The 23,557-nt window shown below is 30.5% G+C and overlaps 1 protein-coding gene across 1 annotated transcript in view; it reads right to left on the bottom strand.

The window, feature by feature from the left end:
• Window positions 1-22,510, bottom strand: part of kibra (WW and C2 domain containing protein kibra) — a 75,145-nt gene extending 52,635 nt beyond the window's left edge. The window contains exon 1 of the mRNA XM_075292055.1: window positions 20,108-22,510. Coding sequence (XP_075148170.1) covers window positions 20,108-20,550 — 443 coding nt within the window. The 5' untranslated portion in view covers window positions 20,551-22,510. The remainder of the gene's footprint in view (window positions 1-20,107) is intronic.
• Between the last annotated feature and the right edge of the window lie 1,047 nt (window positions 22,511-23,557).

The following is a 23,557-nucleotide window of genomic DNA, read 5'->3' as shown; positions in this document are numbered from 1 at the left end:
TAATAGAGCAAAATTTTATATTTATAATAGAGCAAAGGTAAAATCAATGATGTTGAAGATCATCGGATTTTCTTTATCTTACTAGGTCCTTTTGTTACAGATATTGTAAATTCCCAGCAGAAAATACTTCAGCAGTAAGAGTTTAGTTGGGCTTATTGGTATACAATAAACTGGGCAGTGTATCGGTGGCAATAACGTAAACGAGTAATCAAACTAGTTTATGATCATTCGTTTACGTTATTGCAACCAATTCATGCAGTATAGATGCATGACAGCTAGTGCTGTTTTCCTTCACGCCAACAATGCTATACACAAGATTATATATCACTTCTGGGCAATATTTCTATTAAAATAAGCAATTATATCAGCACTATGTAAAGGCTGCTCTAAATCGGGACATCGCCCACAAAAATCAGCGCCGATTCGGTTGTTTTGTAAGCAGTGGGTACTGTCTCTCTCCCTTACAATCCTGCTGAAATAGTGCTCCATCTTTTGCTGGGTTATTAGCTTCCTTCTTTTCATGGTTATCTTTAATACAGAACATTTACATATAATTGAGAACAAATATATTTTCGATTGTTGTAACAGATGCAGATACGATTGTAAGCAGTGTTAATGACCCGTAATCCTTAGACAATAACAGCAGCTGCTTGTTAAATATTATTCTACAAACACACTAAAATAGATAAGAAATGTTTAGGGCGTTAACTACAGCCCTTTGCTGAGAATAATTCGTAATCCATAGGAAGTATTAACAGATACCGTGAACTATCCATGGTAATTTCAACAAGTCCCACAACAAATACCCTATTCTCGTGTGATGCCTTAGTAGTTGTTGTTGTTGGTCTTTTACTAAAATACTTTGGTTTTATTTTTCTACAAAGCAATTGCACCTGTTGCTACTGCTGCCTCTAGCTGCTCTCTATGATGGTCGTAGTGAATAAGGCATTCTTGTTTCGGTTTTTTTTGCTTACCTTTCTAGTCACATAGTCTTTGCGCATGCGCATTTGTTCTTTTCTAATCCAGTCTCCAAACATCTACCATACATAGCGGTCTAGAAATATGTGCATGCCTACATAGAGGGTTCATGCAATTTCAGTGCCAGTTTTTATTTACTCTGATGATTCTTGGCCGTCGCCGCCTCCCAGCATACTTCTCTCTTATGTGTTTGGAAGAAACCAAGAAGGCCATCTAAATAAAACTAGACGGCAAAAATGTTTTTTTTTTTTGTGTTACATAGATCTATGTATGTATGTTCATGTATCTTTTTAGCTGGTATCTTGAACGCTTGCCATCTACTAGTTTTAGTTTTTTTTCTACTGTCACACTTGGCAAGTTCTTGCATTGTTGCTTCCATATGGATTGCATCTATGTGTTTAAATGTTCTAAGAGTGAAGTTCTACCGCTTTTCACGCTATTCTTTTACTTTGTACTGTACATATTTTATTGACTATCATAGCATATGGTGTGCACTAAGGCTATGGCGACGACTGCATTTCTTTTCACTATACCTTGTCTATGGATTCGATATCACTTCTTAGTTATTTGTGAAGATTTCTTCGTGAAACTCTTTGTGAAAAAAAAATGTTTTCTGGAGTGCATTTTTTTGTTCTTTATTATATAGTATTCTATGAGAAAGCCAGCACAGGGTACTTTATTCTGAGTACCAGCTTAAATGTTTAATGGGTATGGACAGATAATGGATTTGACAAGTTTCGCCCACTCAAAATATTTCTATGGGTCGATAATGGTCTTCTTACTTTCATATTCTCAGTTACACCTACACCATGTATTTTCCTTCTACCTTGCAAGATAATGCCTGAATTATCTCGTTGTGACAGATTTCGAATGGTGAAGGGAAAGTAAATAGCATTAAACAAAAAGGGATTAACTTTTATTTAGATTTTGTTTTTAAATTCAGTTTTGGTTAGATAAGATCAGCTTATTTCCGCTAATGGCATTTCTGGGATAAAACTTCACCATCAAACCAGGTATCTAAAGGTGTTATACTTCCATCTTTGTAATTGGGATTTAAAATTGCAAGGTAGTATCTGAAAGTTGTAAGGAAGTATCATAAAGTAGTAGGGAAGTCTCATACTTCCCAATGCCTATCTAGGTTAGGTTAGGTCGCAGCCCGATGTATCAGGCTCACTTAGACTATTTAGTCCATTGTGATACCACATTGGTGAACTTCTCTCTTATCACTGAGTGCTGCCCGATTCCATGTTAAGCTCAATGATAAGGGACCTCCTTTCTATAGCCGAGTCCGAACGGCGTTCCACATTGCAGTGAAACCACTTAGAGAAGTTTTGAAACCCTCAGAAATGCCACCAGTATTACTGGGAGCGATGGGATAATCCATCGCTGAAAAACTTTTTGGTGTTCGGTCGAAGCAGGAATCGAACCCAGGACCTTGTGTATGCAAGGCGGGCATGCTAACCATTGCACCACGGTGGCTCCCCTATCTATATTGTATCCGAATATGTTAGTAATTTAGTACAGATGTACCAAATTAAAAAAATTGAAATAAATTTGACAAACATAATTTTCCTCTGTTGATTAGTTTATTCTTTTACTTTAATAAACCTATGGTTTCAAGCTGAAATCAATACAAAAGTTTTCAAAATTTTATTTCTATAGAAAATTTTGTCAAAATTTTATTTCCATAGAAAATTTTGTTAAAATTTAATTTCTATAGAAAATTTTGTCAAAATTTTATTTCTATAGAAAATTTTGTCAAATTTTTATTTCTATAGAAAATTTTGTCAAAATTTTATTTCTATAGAAAATTTTGTCAAAATTTTATTTCTATAGAAAATTTTGTCAAATTTTTCTTTCTATAGAAAATTTTGTCAAAATTTTATTTCTATAGAAAATTTTATCAATATTTTATTTCTATAGAAAATTTAGTCAAAATTTTATTTCTATAGAAAATGTTGTAAAAATTGTTTTCTATCGAAAATTTTGTCAATATTTTATTTCTATAGAAAATTTTGTCAAAATTTTATTTCTATAGAAAATTTTGTCAAATTTTTCTTTCTATAGAAAATTTTGTCAAAATTTTATTTCTATAGAAAATTTTATCAATATTTTATTTCTATAGAAAATTTAGTCAAAATTTTATTTCTATATAATATTTTGTCGAAATTTTATTTCTATAGAAAATTTTGTCAAATTTTTATTTCTATAGAAAATGTTGTAAAAATTGTTTTCTATCGAAAATTTTGTCAATATTTTATTTCTATAGAAAATTTTGTCAAAATTTTATTTCTATAGAAAATTTTGTCAAATTTTTCTTTCTATAGAAAATTTTGTCAAAATTTTATTTCTATAGAAAATTTTATCAATATTTTATTTCTATAGAAAATTTAGTCAAAATTTTATTTCTATAGAAAATGTTGTAAAAATTGTTTTCTATCGAAAATTTTGTCAATATTTTATTTCTATAGAAAATTTTGTCAAAATTTTATTTCTATAGAAAATTTTGTCAAATTTTTCTTTCTATAGAAAATTTTGTCAAAATTTTATTTCTATAGAAAATTTTATCAATATTTTATTTCTATAGAAAATTTAGTCAAAATTTTATTTCTATATAATATTTTGTCGAAATTTTATTTCTATAGAAAATTTTGTCAAATTTTTATTTCTATAGAAAATTTTGTCAACATTTTATTTCTACAGAAAATTTTTTCAAAATTTTATTTCTATAGAAAATTTTGTCACAATTTTATTTCTATAGAAAATTTTGTTAAAATTTTATTACTATAGAAATTTTTGTTAAAATTTTATTTCTATGAAAAATTTTGTGGAAATTTTATTTCTATAGAACATTTTTTTTTAAATTTTATTTCTATAGAAAATTTTGTCAAAATTTCATTTCTATATAAAATGTTGTCAAATTTTTATTTCTATAGAAAATTGTTTGAAAATTTTATATCTATAGAAAATTTTTTGAAAATTTTATTTCTATAAAAAATTTTGTCAAAAATTTATTTCTATAGAAAATTTTGTCATTTTTTTTCTATAGAAATTTTTGTCAAAATTTTATTTCTATAGAAAATTTTCTCAAAAATTTATTTTTTTAGAAAATGTTGTAAATATTTATTTCTATAGAAAATTTTGTCAAAATTTTATTTCTATATAAAATTTTGTCAAAATTTTATTTCTATAGGAAATTTTGCCAAAATTTTATTTCTATAGAAAATTTTCTCAAAAATTTATTTTTATAGAAAATGTTGTAAATATTTATTTCTATAGAAAATTTTGTCAAAATTTTATTTCTATATAATATTTTGTCAAAATTTTATTTCTATAGAAAATGTTGTCAAAATTTAATTTATATAGAAAATTTTGTCAAAATTTTATTTCTATAGAACATTTTGTCAACATTTTATTTCCATATAAAATTTTGTCAAAATTTTATTTCTATAGAAAATTTTGTCAAAATTTTATTTCTATAGAAAGTTTTTTCAAAAATTTATTTCTATAGAAAATTTTTTTCAAAAATTTATTTCTATAGAAAATTTATTTCTTTCTGTTGTCAAAATTTTATTTCTAAAGAAAATTTTGTCAAAATTTTTTATTTCTATGGACATTTTTGTCAAACTTTTATTTCTATAGAAAATTTTCCCAAAATTTTATTTCTATAGAAAATTTTATGAAAATTTTATTTCCATAGAAATTTTCTCAAAATTTTATTCCTATGTAAAATTTTGTCAAACTTTTATTTCTATAGAATATTTTATTTCTATAGAAAATCTACCAAAACTTCAACAATTCTACCAAACGGTAAAAAATCTACCATTTTTTGGTAGAATTGTACCAACTGTGGCAACCGTACCTGCAAGTTCCAAAAAATTAACTAGGTTATGTCAGGTCAGGTATAGTGGCAGCCCGATATTTCAGGCTCACTTAGACTATTCCGTCCATTGTGATACCACAGTGGTGAACTTCTCTCTTATCACTGAGTGCTGCCCGATTCTATGTTAAGCTCAATGACAAGGGACCTCCTTTTTATAGCCGAGTCCGAACGGCGTTCCACATTGCAGTGAAATCACTTAGAGAAAGTTTGAAACCCCCAGAAATGTCACCAGCATTACTAAGGTGGGATAATCCACCGCTGAAAAACTTTTTGGTGTTTGGTCGAAACTGGATTTGAACCCACGACCCTGTGTATGCAAGGCGGGCATGCTAACCATTCCACCACGGTTAAGTTGTTCATTTTCTCATTTGGGAGCAAAACTCTAAAGAAGTGTTCGAAAGTTGTATGGAAGTATTGAAGTCGTAAGGAAGTATAACATACATCACAATGACTATCTATATTTTATGCGAACAGTTTAGTAGCTACAAATTCCAAAAGAATTAACTGAATAGGTTTTTCAGTAATACATTATCTTTGGTGATAAAAATAGGCATTCAATAGGTATATTTGCATAAAATGGTCCTTCGAGCCGACAATCAACAATTGTAATTTGTTTCAAGAAGTTATTTAAGAAAATTTCTCCAATGCGAAGATGTGTTTCATTACGTCTATGACATGGCCTTAAAAAGCAGGTAAATTTTCATAAAGTCGTAAGAATATATTAATAACAAAATACACCAGTATTTAATTTTTAAAGATTGATTTGCTTCTTCCAAGCAATGTGCTGAAGGTAGACACTCAAGAGGTATAGTTGCCTAAAATGGTCCTTCGAGCTGGCAATATACAATTGTAATTAGTTTCTAGATTGGCATTGAAGAAAATGTTAAGATCCCTTCACATGGTCTAAATAAAGGATAGATTTTCATTGATGTGAGAAAAGTTTACCCTTTATCCCATGGAATCTTCGTAAGAATATATGAATAATAATCTACATTAATTTTTAATCATGCATTATATAAGCTTATACATATAGTTTTTTTTAGGTTTTTATTGTCATGATTAACACTATCATCAACATCTTTATATTCATCATGAAACTAGCAAATTGTTTTAATTTTTTCTATTTGCCTTTGATATATATGTAGTGTTTAGTATCATTCTTATTCGTGCTGTTTCCTTTTATTAATGATAATAATATAGTGTGCAAGTGTGTGTGTGTGAATTTTACAAGTTTTACAATCCCGGTCTCATTTTTTTCGCTCGCGAAAAAAAAAACAGTACGATAACTAAAGTCAACGACAACAAGAGCTCAGAAATGTGCATAATTATAACAAAGCCTTGCAAATTCACAGATTCTGTTCTCTATTCATTGGGGTTTAATTTTTTGTATTGTTGCTTTTTGCATTCTGTGTTCTTCCATTAATGTACGTACGTACTCGTACACTATCATTGTGTATACACTCTTAGAAAAATATGTTTTTCATATGTTCCGATATAAACAAAATGTGTTTCGGGCACAATTTTAAAACACAATATATTTAAGTGCAAACAAGGAATGCTCCTAAACTAACACTAAATGTTTGGGACATCTATGTTAATATGTTAGAATATATTATGTTTGGGGCATGAATGTTTCATAAAAATCATATGTGTGAATGCAAACATATATAAATTTACAAATTTCGACTAAACATACATATGTTGTGATATTTTATTCAAAGCGACAGAGAGAGTATAGAGAAAGAAATAGAGATGGAAACCGGGAGAGTTGACGGGAGAGTCCACGTGGCAAACAAATGTATGTTTCTGTTAAATAATGTTATGTTTGCATGGGCTCCTGGGCGCTGCAAACTATGCTATATAAGTGTAACTTATAACGATAATTATCTACTGGTGACTATAACAGCCACGTAGTCCAGTGGGTAGTTTGTTGGCTTACAAACTGTATAGTCCTCGGTTCGATTCTCCGTGCAGGCGAAAGGTAAAATTTGAAAAAAATTATAAAAGTGAATAATTTCTTCAACATTATTTGTATTACAGAAAAAGGTGCCAAGAACTAAAATATTTCGAGGAAGTGAAAATTACGAGTATGTTAGGCAATGAGCACAATCGTCTTTTGGAAAAATTCTTCCAAGCATATAATATTTGTGGGCTCAAAATGCTTCCAAACATATGATATGTTCACATAATACAAACATACTAATGTTTCGGCAGTATCCAATAATATATGTGCTTCCTGCAAAATATGTTTGGAACATATGTTAAAGAAGCGATTTTTTTTGAGGGTGTACAATCTTTACTACCAGACATTTTTTTAAACTATGTATATATGTAGAACACCATCAGTATTTGTTTTTTTTTTTTCATTTCTTTTATTATCATAGAATGAATGAGAATATATCAGAATTGCTTTATGGATATAGTGACGACAATAGAGTTTGTACTACTACGAAGTATAGACAGAGGCGTCGTAATATTTGCAAAATTTAGTTGAGCATATGGGGATTCAGCATTTTTACTATTTTGAAATAAAATTGAGTTGCAGTACAACCATGATTGAGATTGACATACTTTACTTGTCATGGATGGTTTTTTAACTTAATTTTTTTTATTGTTTAACTTAAGTATGTATTTCTTACTAAAAATTGGTCCTTCGACGTAGTGATAACGAATCTAAAGTCATCATTGAAATTGATAATCTTTTTATACCTCATGTCATTTGCTCATTCTTTATTATGAAAGGTCTTTCGACTTGATTTAGATTATTCTTTTCAATCCTTTAAATCAGTTTATATTTCAAAATGGTCCAGCCATCATTGTGATTGACAATTTCTATCATGTTAAGTATATACTTCTTATAAAAAAATGGTCTTTCGGCGTAACGCATTTAAAATTCTCATTCTGATTGATAATCTTTATATCCAACATGTCAGTTGGATTCTTTATTATTAAAGGCCCTTCAACCCGATCTAGATTATTTTTTTCAATCTTTTAAATCAGACCAAATTTATATTTTGGAATAAAAATGGTCCAGCCATCACTGGGATTGACATTCTTTACTTTGTGTGGATGGTTTTGTAATGTAATTTTTTATTTCAAGTTAAGTGTATATGTCTTAATAAAAAATGGTCCTTCGATGTAATGATGAGGTATTTAATGTCATCATTCTGACTGATAATCTTTATAATTTTGATTCTTATTATTAATGGTCCTTCGACCTGATTTGGATTATTATTTACTAAATTTTCCACATTTTTAATTCTTTAAGTCAGACCAAGTTTATATTTCTGCATAAAAATGGTCTTTCCATCTGATTCTGAATTTTCATAAAGTTTTTATTTTTTGGCTGCTAGAACATTCCGATTAAATGGGGAATAGTTGAAAAGGTTTGGCTGACATTCAGGCCGGAGCATTATGACACATTAAAGTGAGTGCAACAATTCTAATTGTATAAAATTAAAGAGTAGAAAACTGCAAAATTTTGCACGTATTTATTATTTTAAGCAAGTGACAAGTTATATAAAACTGAATGGGTGCAAAACATCGAGTTTACGAAATATGGTCCTTCGAGCTGTTAACAAGCAGACACAGAAAATTTCTTCTAGGATTCAACATAAAAATAATACTTTAATATGGCGAAAATTGTTTGCAAGTGCAAAACATCTCGTTGACAAAATATGGTCCTTCGAACTGACAAAAATAGTTTTTCAAGCAGACACAGAACATTTCTTCTAGGATTCAATATAAAAAAAATACTTTAAGAAACTAGACGCATATCCAATGGACAAGCAGACACAGAACATTTCTTTTAGGATTCAACATAAAAATAATACTTTAATATGGCGAAAATTGTTTGCACACACAAAAAATTATCACCAAAATTTTTTCAATTAAACACTTGATTGAATTTGGAAACGGATTCAATTAATACGTTAATTGATTCAATTAATTATTTAATCAAATCCGAATAAAAACCAATTAAAAAATTGATTGATATTTGTTACGTTTCCAATTAAAATATTAATTGATTCAATCAATTTGTTAATCCATTCGGAAAAAATTTTCAATTACAAACGTGATTGAAATTTTTTCCGTTTCCAATTACACATGTGATTGACCCAATCACCTTTGTGATTGAAACTGAATAATTTTGAGCAATGGAAAGAGCGAAAAGAGAACAAGAGAATGGGTATTTATTCAACAATGTATGATGGAGAGATCAGTCTGTGGAAGTAACTCGTAACGAACGGTTGGGTTTTTGTTTTTCGCGTAAATTGAAAAACATGATTGGCGACATTCTGTCTGCTGCATTCAAAATGTGTGCATAAATATTTTGAACGCAACAACAAATCATAGCAAAGGGTTGAAATAAATAAAGTGTGCAACAACAAACGGCCACGTGGTAAAGGTTTGAAAAAAATATATGACAGAACGCATTTGAAATTACCTGTGTTTGTGTTTTGTGGTATTGTAAAACTGGAAAACAATCTACGTTTATTGAAGGTAAGAAATTGTGAAATGTGAATACCGTTTTCCATTGATGCCTGTTTACATTATACGGACTAAAATAATATATTTTTTATTCATTTCTTTTAGTGACCAATTTTATTTCGTGAAATTGACCAATCAACTCCATCATTTTATCAAATATATAATAATATGTTTGCAATAAAAAAGTGGGTACCGTATTGATCTTTTAAAATTATAAATTTTGTTCACTCCTAGTTTTCTTAAAACCAGGAGCGGTATGGGTTTGTTGGAAGATTCACATTGAAGTTGCGAAGTAGCGTTGGCATTAAATTGCATTTTTGTTTTACCTGGCTTTTTCAGTTTGAACCCAAGTAGAGAGCAGTATATCTGGTATATAAACTAATGAGCTGAATTATGTAATGGTAAAAAAGTTCTTTCTTTTGGATTTAAAAATATGAAAAATATCCGAAAATAATAAAAATATGTACATATTTTCCATTTATATTTTTTTCTATTTCCAGAATTTGCAAAGTATCATCAATATAATACCAAATATTACATTGCATTCCCATTATTTTTGTCTTTGATTGGTTCAAATTTTAATAGACGATTTCAATGTGCGGAAATTTTGGAAAGGAATAACCGAGCTCCTTAATACACCTTTTTATGCTAAAAGACTGCAACTGCAAAAGAAGATTATAAATCTGCAACCTGGAACTAAGAATTGAACTTGATATTCTATGCAGGTAATGTTTAACAAAATTAACTTTTAATTTAACAAAATTAAATTCGAATTATTCTGCTTACTTTCAGAAAAACTAATTTAGCTTACAGGCTGCTGATTTATTGGAAATCTAGGCGCATCTACATATTAGAATGACCATGCTAACATGGTTATTATTATAAGGAAGATAATGATTTATATAATTTATGTAATTGTATTTGTAAGTTATGTTAGAACAAACCACAAATGACAAGAACCAAATTTATTTGTCTATTGCATAATTCAAAAAATAATAAAATATTAAATATGTTTTATAAGAAACACATATCTTCTTTTATTTCAAAAGAAAAAAAAATAAATACGATTTTGGGGTCGCAATATATAAATTTTTTGATCGAAATTTATAGCCAATTTCAATTAATTATTTAATTGAATGAATCAAATAGTTGATTGATTTTTGTCGCGAAATTAATTAAAATTTTAATTGATTCAATTAAAACTGTGATTGAATTTTATGTTAAAAATCAATCACGTTTTTAATTGATTCAATCACTCTATTAATTGATTCTGTGGCAAAAGTCAATTAAATTTTTAATTAAAAATCGTGTTGGTTTTCAATCAAAATGGGTGATTGATACTATCATTTTCGTGATTGAAGACATTTCAATTAAAAAAATGATTGAATCCGCGATTTTCGTGATTGAAATCAAAAAATTTTTTTTTGTGTGCAAGTGCAAAACATCGCGTTGACAAAATATGGTCCTTCGAACTGACAAAAATAGTTCAAGCAGACACAGAACATTTCTTCTAGGATTCAATATAAAAAAAATACTTTAAGAAACTAGACGCATATCCAATAGACAAATTATGCTTCTTCGAGCTTCTAGATTTATGTTTGCCCGTCTTGGAGTCTATATAAAATGGTACATTGAGTTGACCATAGTCTTTTGAATTGCTAGTCAGTAAGGATTAAACCATAGATGATTTAAAAAAGGTCATATTGGCATCAGGCGATGAGGCTCATAAGAACATAGGGAGTCATATCCAAACAAATGTGTTCCCACACAGAAACAAATTTCACAAAAATTTTTCCAAATGAATTTTTAATTGAATTTTAAAAAATATTCAATTAAAAAATTAATTGATTCAACAATTTTTTTAATTGAAACAAAAAATCAATCACAAGAATTAATAGTATCAATTAATCTTTTAATTGGAATAATTAATTTTTTAATTGACTTTCAATTAATTGTTTAATTGATATTATCATTTCTGTGATTGAAGACATTTCAATTAAAAAATTAATTGGATCAATTAATTTCGTGATTGAATCCGAAAAAAAAAATTTTTGTGTGCATCTAAATTTAAATGGTGGCATCATATTTGTTTCTGGTAATATTCCTTTCAGTTGGAAAAGTTATATATAACTGATCATTCCCATCGAGTTTACAAAATATGGTCCTTCGAGCTGACAAAAATGGTTCTCCGGACAATAATACTTTGAGAAAACGAAAAATTGTCCTCCAAGTTTATCGAAGGTAAAAATAGGTTTACTGATGAAAAGACAACTCGTTGACTGGTATGCATATTTATTATTCGTTGATGAAAAATGTTGATGAAAAATGGTCCTTCGATCTGTTGTCGTTATTTCATATATCCTTTAGTTTTCCCTCTATATCTTTGAATTTTGTCCCTAAAGCATCCACTGTTAGATATCAAACTCATTAAAAAAAAACGAGCAACAAGTTACTAATCGTTCAAGATATTTATCATATAATAACTTCCTTCCTTTGCAATGCAAAAGAAACCTGCTATAGTGAAAAATTACTATGATAATGAAGAAAATATACCCATCCAGACTATACTCGTAATGTAGAAAAAAAGTGTCTCACTTGATTGCAGCGTGATTAAAAGCACTTTTCTAAACTTTTTCATTGCTGCATTGTTTTGTAAGAGAAAAACAAAACGGTTTAAATGACATTTAAGATCAGATTACGTTGTAGTAGGCAAAAAAATTATATCCAGAAAACCGAAACGAAATACATTCATGAATTGCGGCAGAGTATTCTTAATTTTTTCCATATAAGAAGATAAAACAAAAATAAATAAACAAAAAAATGTTTAAACTACATACTAACATATATAGGTGTAAACATACATTTATGTCTGTCTGTATGTATGTATGCATATATGTGTGTCTCTATAAAACAAACAAAAAAAAAAATGTTTTAATATAAAAAATTAACAACTTGTTTGCCAATTCAAAGACTGGCTAGCAGGCAAACAGGCGGACGGACAAAACACAAAAATGCCACAAAACAAGTTACCCAAGTTTATAGAATAGTTGAAGACAGCCAAGAAGCAGCAACAGCAGCTGAATAAAAAAAAAAATATATACAACGCGACACATTAAATTTATTTATCTCTGATCGTTGTGTGGTGTGTTATTATTATTAATATATTTTTTTTTGTGAAAATGAAAGAATTTATGAAAAAAAAAAAAAATAAAAATACAGAAACAATTTTTTTGGGTGATGTTATGCCAACAGATGTGTTTGTCTTGTTGTAGATTCTTTGTCGTCATTTTGATTATAAATATATGGAGATGTTTTATTTTTTTTTATTTTTATATTATTCTCTCGAAATGTCGATATAAATTTTATAAACGAACATTGGAATTTTAGCCGGTTTTATACTGTTTTTAGAATTGTCGACAAAAATGCTAATAATGAAAAAATATATATATGTACACATAAATATGCACATGAACAATTTTATTTGTATCTCTGTCTATTTTCCCATGGAATTTTTAAGACCTATCATTGTAATCAAGAGATATTCTAGAGATGAATGAGAAGGCATCGCGAAATATTTTAAGAAAATATTTTCCTTGTTTTATTTAACATCAATAAAAAAATTAACGTCAGCATTAGCCTCGTGCTGGTATGTGCGCTTTACGTTTGTTTATTCTACTTGAGCTGAAAGCTTTTGTAAAATTATTGAGAAATTGTTTTAAGAAACAAAAAATTCTCGTAAATATAAGATTCATTTTCATTTTAAAAAACAACAACAACAAAAATGCCAAACACATTTGCAAAGAGTTTTGTTTTATTCTTCGCTTACAGAGATCATTTTACGTCCATGTACACTGATAGAATTGTTATTTTGACAAAACATTAGCAATTGGTATCCATCTATTCACTTGGAGTTAGTTTTTTTACCATTTACAAAAATATTTAACAGCTCAATCATCTCAATGAGAGATTTGTGATGGTCAATGACCATTTTCGTGTTGAGGGATATATATTTTCTGCTTGACTTTCTGAGGTTGTTGGCTGGTTGACTTTTTTGCCCATTCAATATATTTTTGTTCTAAATATTTCAATATAAGATATCGAGTATTAGTTTACACATTTCCAGAGGCCTATTCTTCATAATTAATTTTTTCTGTTCCCTAGTGTGATGGTATGACATGAATATCATACTGTCCAGCCATCTCGTTGATAGATTTGTGATAGCGACTGGCAGATTGCAGGTTTAAGCATACGGAACAAAAGGCTATTCTTACTACACTGAAAAAAATATTGTTGTGAGGTCAAAGATTTCATGACTTTAAAATACGAATGTAAATTTTGCTTAGCATAGAAGACGCATTTCTCTAATATAAAGTTTTTTTCCTTCTCCAAAATTCGATAAACTTTTCAATGAAGTCGTATTGTCCTTATAGTTAAGTGATTTCACTTAAAAATGGATATCATAACATGAAAGAAAAAATGTTTGGGCTAAGGTCAACTTGTCTTTAATAATTCAGAAAAATTCTTTTAATTTAATGAAATTGTCTTTAAATTTGCTGTCATTTTGCATCTTGACTACAAAGCAAAAAATCGTTCAAATATAGGACATGTTTTTCAAAACTTTATTTTAAAGAAGTTTTTTACTTCAAACTTAGCATAATTTCTACTGAAAGTCGAGTCTTAATTTGGAAAATAAAGTTGTCGTTAACTCGTTTTTAAAGGACTTGGATAGCATATGAAAAAAAAAACTGAAAAGGCGAAAAATTAAAATTTGCTTCCTAGAAGCAAGTACACAAAACCCAAATTTGAAAGAAAATTTTGTCTTAAAAGTATCCTCACTTGTATTCTCCGCTTCTTTGGCTCGGAATCAATACCAAAATTTTTAAAGTAAAGACAAAATCTTTGGAACCGGGCATGCTTTTTTTTCAGTGTACTTGAATTGAAGTAATATTTATTGAGCTATTGTATTTTTATCTAGTATTGGGTATGTGTTTTGAGGTTTATAAAAAGTTTCTAGTTCATTTGGGGTATTTAAGTCAGTTTCTATATCCCTTAGTCTTATTGTCATTGTTGTGGCAGACTATTTGGTTAAAATATCTATAGAAAATAGTGTAATATGGCATTAAGGTCATCTGCATTAGCACCTAAGAAATACTTCCAAGTGAGAGGTTGAAATTGCTCTGCTCTTCGATTGATAAAATACGGGTCGATGTACCGCATAATATGGCGTTTTCTTTTTTTGTAAAAATGCGCATATTTTTGCATTTTGCAGGGAAAATGAACTTTTATGTAAGCATGCGAAAAGGCTTCGAATTCTGTTGTGAAAATAGTGCCACGCATACACACAAAAAAAAATTTTTTCTGATTCAATCACGCAATTAATTGATCCAATTAATTTTTTAATTGAAATGTCTTCAATCACAGAATTGATAGTATCAATTAAAAAATTAATTGACAGTCAATTAAAAAATTAATTGATCCAATTAAATATTTAATTGATACTATTAATTTGTGTGATTGATTTTTATTTCAATTAAAAAATTTGTTGAATCAATTAAATTTTTAATTGAATATTTTTTAAAACTCAATTTTAATTGGAAAAATTTTCGTGAAATTTTTTTCTGTGTAGATGAAAATTGTGGCAAATGAGGGTGCTGCGATTGCCCGGTGTGCTCTTTTGGATTCTTTTCTGCCCATTGAAATTATAGCATTTTTTTGGGTTGCTGGCAACATTTAAAGAATCAGCATTCTGTACAGACAAAATGAAGCCAAAGCACTTTTTTCAGAAAAGAAAACGCCACTAGTTGTATTTGGTTTTAGTTCCTATGTCATTACATTTTTATGCTAAAACAATAAATTAAATATTGCATTAAGGTATTTTACTTCGCCTTTTTTACTAAAAATGCATCTGAGAAACACAGGATTGCTATTGTGTGACCTACAACCAGAAACTATAGGATTTTCAATTCTTGCTACTTCGTTTGATTAACCATTTAAGTTTTTGCATAAAATCAAGGTCAATTTGTCCAATTGCATTTTATGCTGAAGTCACTCATTGCAGGCTTAATTTTGAAAAATAGCAATGCCTGAAATTTATCCCCTGTAAAAATTCTCAATACTAAGAAATGTTGGAGGCAAGTTGTATCAAAATTAGTAAATACTTACTAATTTAGGGAAAAAACTAAAATCGAAAAACTAAATCGAAATTGTTCATTAAAGGTAAGTCATTATTCACAAGCATACGGTATTTTTTGGGAGTTTGATGGAAGTGCTTTTGGTAAGCAGTTATTTCATCCCAGTTTTTGGTTTATGATCTTAGCCCCCCCCCCCATATATAAAGAAGTCAAAGTGAATTTTGAAATATATTCCATCAACCATGTACATTTCTTCGATAAAACTGTTGATAAATTGTTTTAAATATGGCTATCAGGATTTTATTTGGGGACAAATATATTATCCAACTTAAATTTAAAAAGTCAATATATTTCGGTAAATCCAATAAGTAAATTTTAAATAATTGCATAATTTAATGTGACGAATGACCGATTCCCCCATATAGATATGTGACAAGGTAATAGGCCAAAAACCCCTTCACTGTCAATGTGTTTAAGTGTAAATGTTTTTGCTTTGCTTTATAATATGGAAACGGAAGGCGAATAATCCAAAATTACATTCAAAATAAATGTAAACATTTTCTGTTTACTTTCAAAATGTTGTTGTTTTCGTTTTTGTTGGTGTAAATCGACAGACTTTTCGTTTAAGGCAATTCACCATAAACATCCGCCGCACATATATACAACGTCAATCGAGCCCGCTTCCCCCCCCACCAACCGCAATCTCATTCGTAACAAAACAATCGATCGCACCATTTATCCGTTTGGTTTAATGAAAAATATTTGTGCTCGAAATTTACAGATACACAAAGGCAGGCAGGCTGGCAGGCCATACACTTTGCCAAGTATATGTATGATGTCAAACATACTCATAGATACATGGAGTACTACTCACTCTTGTATCTTTTTATTTGTTTAGTTTTTCTTCACTTAACTCTACTTGTGCTCGTTGTAATTGTAAAGTAAAATATCTCTGAGCAAAGAGTAATGAATGAGGGGAGTATATGAGGCGGTGTGCTGTGCTGTGTGCTCTGTGTGGTATGAAATGGCATAGCGTGGTGTATTCAGTTTTGCAAGTTGTTCGCATTTAATTTTAGCTCTATTTTTGTCTTAATCATCACATTGGAATGTTTTCGCTTTAAAGCTTTTTCTCTCTCTCTCCATTTTTGTTTATTTTTTATTTTGTATTTTGGTTTTTTCTTTTAATTTGACCAAAATTCCAGGGTGCATGTGCTGCTGGTGGGGGTATGATTTGCTTGGTCGGTTGGTCTGGCACAGTCGTCAAAGGTGCTGTTGCTGCTAAACTATGTCTGTTTAATTTAGATGACTGATTGGCAAGAGAGTGAGAGATTGCGAGGTATGTGTAAAGAGGGGAGCAGAATGGAGTACATACCATAGAGTATGTGTAAGAAGGCTCACAAAAATACACATTGGGCCTTTTTCGCGCACCACTATCAAACAACAAAAGATCGACCCCACCGACTTCACACACAGAGAGAGAGACATACCTACATATATGTATGTATGTATGTATGTTCATATACATAACTTTTGCATGCCTTGCATTGACGTATGATTGTACATACATCCATATATGAACTTACAAATTTGTATACTTGATTTGGTTGTCTGTTTGTAAATACCACGAATGTATGCCCATACATACATATATACGTGCAAACATTTGAACATATTTTTATGCTGAATGATTGAAGGCAAGTACATGTGGTTGACTGGCTGACTGACTTACTGCTACTCTTAGCTCTCTTCGGCCGTGGTGTATTTGTGAGAATTTTAAAGTTAACAGATAGACAAATTCCGCAATACATAAAAAATGTCTATTGTATTTCGTTGATACGTTTGCTGATTGTTTTTATTTTATTTATTTTTTTTTTGCAACAAGTAATTTTAACTGTCAGCCTATTTGACTAACTTAAAACAAGTATATACAGCAGTAAGTTCGGTCGGGCCGAATCTTAAATACCCATCACCATGAATCAAATATACTAGTTTCCTTTGAAAATTTCAAAGGGGGTTTGATGACAGATATTTTCCCAAGCAGTTAGTTCAACCAGTACGCTTCCCACAGATAAATCTAAAGATTTTACCTATGAAGACTAGATCAGATTCTGAATTTATAAGAATCAGTTTTTGTTTGAGTTTTAGAGGAATCATAAACATCTCTTGTAAGTGTGCAAGAAAATGATGAAATAACGTCTTGATTTGAAATCTAAAATCTGTAGATTTTCATCCCAATTATTGAAATGATTACGAGAAGTAAAATCTGGAAATTTTGCATTCAATTTCAAGCAATGTTCATGATCAGCACGCCTTCTATACCCTCAATAAGTGAAATCGGTCTATATGGATGGCTTACCAAATGGACCGATAAAACCAAATCATATACACTTTGTTATGGGTATAAAATGCCAGTATATTTTCAATTTGTGGCATATCGGATAAAAAACTACAATTTTTAGAAACTCTTGGAATTAAATCGGGAGCTCGGTGTAATGGGGGCTATACCAAAACATGGAAGGATACACCCAGTATTCAGCACATTTAATTGTAGTTCTAGAATCTAGACCCCAAATCGGAGGGCCGGTTTATAAGGGGGCTATATCAAAAACTGTACCGACACTTAATATATTCGGCACACCTCTTTATAGTCCTAGAATACCTCTAGATTTCCAATTTCAGGTAAATTGGGTAAAAACCCAAGAAGTAAATCTGGAGATCGGTCTATATGGGGGCTATATCGAAACATGGTCCGATAATCACCATTTTCGGCACATCTCTTTATTTTCCTAGAATAGCTCAGGCAATTTCAGGCAAATTTGGTGAAATCTACGGATTCTAGAAGCCCAAGAAGTAAAATCGGGAGATAGGTCTATATGGGGGCTATATCAAAACATGGACCGGTACACACCATTTTCGGCACATCTCCTTATTTTCCTCGAATACCTCTACATTACCAATTTCAGGCAAATTAGATAAAAACTACGGATTGTAGAAGCCCAAGAAGTAAAATCGGGAGATAGGTCTATATGGGGGATATATCAAAACATGGACGAATACACTCCATTTTGGGCATACATCTTTATGGTCCTAGAGTACCTCTAGATTTCCAATTATAGGCAAATCGGATAGAAAATACACTTTCTAGACGCCCAAGAAGCAAAATCGGGAAATCGGTCCATATGGGGGCTATACCAAAACATGGACTGATAGGCACCTTTTTCGGTACACTTTTTGATGGTCCTAAAATACTTCTAGATTTCCAAAATTTTTATAAGCCCAAGACCCCAAATCGGGAGAATGGTTTATATGGGGACTATATCAAAACTTGGGCCGATATAGCCCATCTTTGAACTTGACCTGCATGCAAACAAAAGACGAATCTATGCCAAATTTCAGGACGATAGCGATATTATTGAAGGCTGTAGTGTGATTACAACTGACAGACAGACGGACATGGTTATATCGTCTTTGAATTTCTCCCTGATCAAGAATATATATACTTTATGTAGTCGGATATTGAAATTTCGATGTGTTACAAACGGAATGACAAACTTATTATACCCCCGTCACCATTCTATGGTGGTGGGTATAAAAAGAGGGAATGTTTGCTCAAAAAAATCAACATTTTGGTTTCAGTAAGTTTTATAGTTGAGAATTTTCAATTTTGTTGTTAAATTCCCTCAAATTTAAATTTACTCCAGAAATCGAGAACTTGTCTGGAATCTAACTGAGTGCATTCTATGTTCATTCAAGGAGTATGGTCTCTGTTTAAAAAATCGAGCACATGTGACTGTAAGTTCGTTTGGGTAGAATCTTATATACCTACCACCGTGAATCAGAAAATCTCATCTTCACGGACCACATGATAATACATATATCAAATTTCAGATGGATGTGATGAAACATGCACCCTCAAAAAGATTGGTTTAAATGGTCAGATTAACGAAGTTAAGTTTAAAATTTGCATATATGGAGGATCTAATAATAATTCTCCATATGTGCAAAATTCTGGATCAAAAAGAACAATTTGTTTTGAGTCCTAGAAAAATCAAAATTTTCTCCTAAGCATGTGAAATAATGCCTTTCAGATGACATTTGTAACCTAATATTCGAATGAACAAGAAAAATAAAATTGGGAAATTTTATTTCCAGCTTGAAGCCATTTATACGACATTTGAAATGAAAATTGAGATATCTATGCCAAATCTGTTTTACTTTTCAAGTCCCTACTCCCATATGCGAAAAAAGGAATGAAGCAAGCATTAAATCACCTCAAATCTTTTCATTTCATTGGTTTAATTTTTTTTTAAATTTCACATATTTCAGAAATGTATCTTCATAAAACTGTATTCAAATGAAATTATTTTTAATTCCATCATAAACAGTTGGTTTATATTGATAAATTCAAGATGAAAACTCGACAATTTTTAATAATTTCAGCTATAAGGAAAAGTGTTAAAAAACCCCACTCCACAATATTTTGATATATATATTGCTGATATATGGCAACCCTATTTACTAAAATCCTTAGATGTTATCTATTTTTTTAGTGAAATCTCCTTCGCATTAATTGAAGAAAATATTATGTTCTAAATTAAAAAAAAAAATATTTATTAATACTTACTGGTCTCTTGGATCCAGCCATGTTGTCTTTTTCGTATTATGATCTATGTAATAGATTTTGCCATCGAAATCCTTAGCAATATCCCAACCATCGGGTAATGGAAATTCACCATGATGTAAATGTTGTGAAGAAGGCGATGCCGAAGACTGATGTTGTTGCGAAGAAGATGTTGTCGTTTGATGTTGATAATGGTGGGGATGATGATGTTGCGGAGGCTGTTGATAAGGATGCGGTGATATATGTGTGGTTGAGGACGATAGCGGATGGTTGGGTGGTGGTGGTGGTGTTGATGTAAGGGCAGCTACATTAGTTAACGATGTCGTTTGATGTTGTCTCGTTGGTTGTGCTGCTACATAATGGGGATATTGCTGATGCTGTTGTTGTTGTTGTTGTTGCTGCTGTTGCTGGTGATGTGTAACTGCTAATTGCTGTAATTTTGGCATAATTTCAAATTGAAATATTTGCACGTTATCAATGAAATGTGAGTATGTGTGTATGTAAAGATGACTTTTGCTGCCTGTTATGGGGGGCTGCGATTTTGTTGTTGTCGTCGTCTTCTTATGAGGTGAATATCCTCTCCTTTATATATTGTATTGGCCTAGGATTTTGTTTCAGCAAGTTTTACCGTTGACGTAGACATTTTAAAAAATATAGCGTATCACTTCGTTGATCTAGCATAACGGCAGTTTTTTTTATTTGCCTGTTGTTGTTATTGTGGTTTGGTTTATAAGGATTGCCAAGTATTTTGGCGGTTTACTTGTTTTTGTGTTGATATTGGATTATAAGTTAGGTATTACTATCCACAATACCAAAAACTTGTTTACAAAAAAAATTGTCAAATTGGAAATTTTTCACAACCGCATTTTTTGGATAGGTGAACGGAACGTTGGGTTTTGTTGGCGCAGTCGTATCTGTCTACTTGTTGTTTATAGGGGGAGCTGATATATTGGCAATTTGTTGATTTTTTTTGAAACGCGTTTTTTTTTTGTTTTGTTTGAAACCGTTTCTTGAGAAAACGTTCAATCGACCGCAGACCGTTTTAAACGTTATTTGAATTTTGATTTTTTTTTCTTTCTTTTTGACTTTTCGTATGAAGTTGTATCACTTTTTTGTTATTTTATTTCTTTTACTATATTATATTTTACGGTGCTCAATTTTTTTTTTGTTATTTCTTGTTTTCTTGTATTTGGGTTATTTTTATGTTGAAATATTTTTCTTGTCATAAATATTAATTTCTCTACTACATCAGCAAAGATTAATGACTTTTTTTCGGAAGAGATAACATGCACTCCCATACAAAATAAAAACTCACTAGGAAATTATTTTTGTTAACATCATAATTATCACTATAGGATTTATTTTTATATAGTGGGTGTTGGATAGATCCTTTTTCGTTGATGGAAAAGTAAATAATTTTTTTTTCCAATAGTTGAAATACAAATTTCAATTTTATTTATTTTTCTTCCAATTTGGAGTTAATAATAATGATTTTTTTTTTTTTTTACTTAAGGAAGTGTATTTTTTCTGATGTATTCACTGTTTGTTTTATATTTTTTCACAAGAAAACACCACTCAATTTGTTGTCTTTTTTTAATCACTAATTTCACAAAACTCCAATGATTACGTCGAATAGTAAGTATGTTGTAGAAGACTGCTGGTGTATCTAAAATATTCACACCAACAACAAATATGCATACATCTTTGATCTCAATGCCCGTTCACACACAACAAAACGAATAAAAACAAAAAAACAACATCCGACCGACTATTGTTTAACGGCTCGACCACACGACGATACTCAACTTAGCTAGCTAACTATCTGGTATGTTATGTTAGTATATAGCACTTTTGTGAGTGTATTCAAAGGCGACGCTCTCTTAATCAATGCTGGCGAGGAGGAGATATTTTGTATAAAATTTTTTAACTAAGTTGAAGAAAAATAAAAACCAAAAAACAACACTCATCACTTTTTTTGTACTCCCTCTCTCTTTCTGGCATAGGGATTTTTAGTTTAAATTGTAACGGCGGCATTCGCCATGCTCGCTGCTATATCTTTTGCTGCATTCCATTCCACAACAAAAAAAATTGTTTGATTTTTCTTCTATAGCACAATACTCAAGTTGTTAGCTCTCTCTGGTTTTAAATGAATGAGCGAAAAAAATGTTTTCTTGTTGCTTCACTTTGAGGGTAAAATAAATGATATTTATAATGTTACCGTTTTTTTAATTTTAATTCTTTTTTGATATTTTATTATAAAAATTTAATTGAAATCATATAAAAAAACACTAGATTTTTCTCTTTTCCGATAAATACAAGGTGTTTTAATTTTTTTCCTTAACTGGCTTTCTGTTTCTTTATCTGTGGCTTGGCACTTTTATTCATCCGTCGTTTACGCGTTGCCGTTGTGAAGCCGTTTACTAAATGAACTAAAGCTAGCCATATTCAGGTCTTTTTTCCCCCACATACTAAATTCTCTTGGATTTTCTCAGATATGCGCGATGGCCTTAGTTTCTCACTCTCTCTCTCTCTTTTTCTGTTTCTCGCTCTCAATCTCATGGAGTATCTTAAAGTTAAACCGCAAAAATTATCTAAAGATCTTGTGTGTGGTGTTTACTCTCCTTATTCAATCACACACACACACATGTATTCACAAGCCCAATAACAACACATCCATCTATGTTATTTCTGTTGGTGTAAAGTTGCATACTTGATTTAAGAGTCACCATTATCAACATCATCACTGATTATTGCCAGTTTAAAATAATTATGGTACATTCAAAAAAATCTGAATACCAAACAGATATATATTTATTGTTCAAAAACAACAAAAAAAAATACAGATAAATTTTGTATTTTATTTTGTTACAAAATATGTACCCAATCTCGTGGGCCCAAACACCCATCCACACACATACACACATGTATACTCCAAGAAAATACAACTCATACTCAATTGGTCTCATAGCTTTACGACGTAGAGTGGATTTAGCATTGTATACAAAAGAAGAACCAGAAGACGGCGGCGACGGTTATGATGAAAAAAAAAACACACACTACACATTCCTTTTGTAGATATGTATGGATGTCGTGTGTGTTCAGAGGTATGTTCGTATGTAGGTAGGTGGTGCTGATGGTGTATAGAGCCCCTTTGCTTGAATATAGTATTTATTTATATTTTTTTTTTGATTTTTTTCTTTTTATGATTACTAAAGCATCTGCTGATTCTGGTTTTTTGGTATTTACGTAGCACACAGTTCACATTATCCCATCCATCCCCCATCCACTATAGGCTTTCATCCATCGTCCATGCTTTAGCATTTTTTGTTTTGTGTCGAATGGTAATAGTGCTCACAGATGCTAGTGGATATGTGCCTGTGCGGCTTGGTGTGTGTGTGCGTGTGGAGAAATTGGAATGTTCCTAATCACAACATCCATTCTCTCATACAGGCA

The sequence above is a fragment of the Haematobia irritans genome, chromosome 1, assembly GCF_050003625.1.
Source record: "Haematobia irritans isolate KBUSLIRL chromosome 1, ASM5000362v1, whole genome shotgun sequence".
Taxonomy (NCBI): domain Eukaryota; kingdom Metazoa; phylum Arthropoda; class Insecta; order Diptera; family Muscidae; genus Haematobia; species Haematobia irritans.
This window is presented reverse-complemented; position numbering and strand designations above follow the sequence as displayed.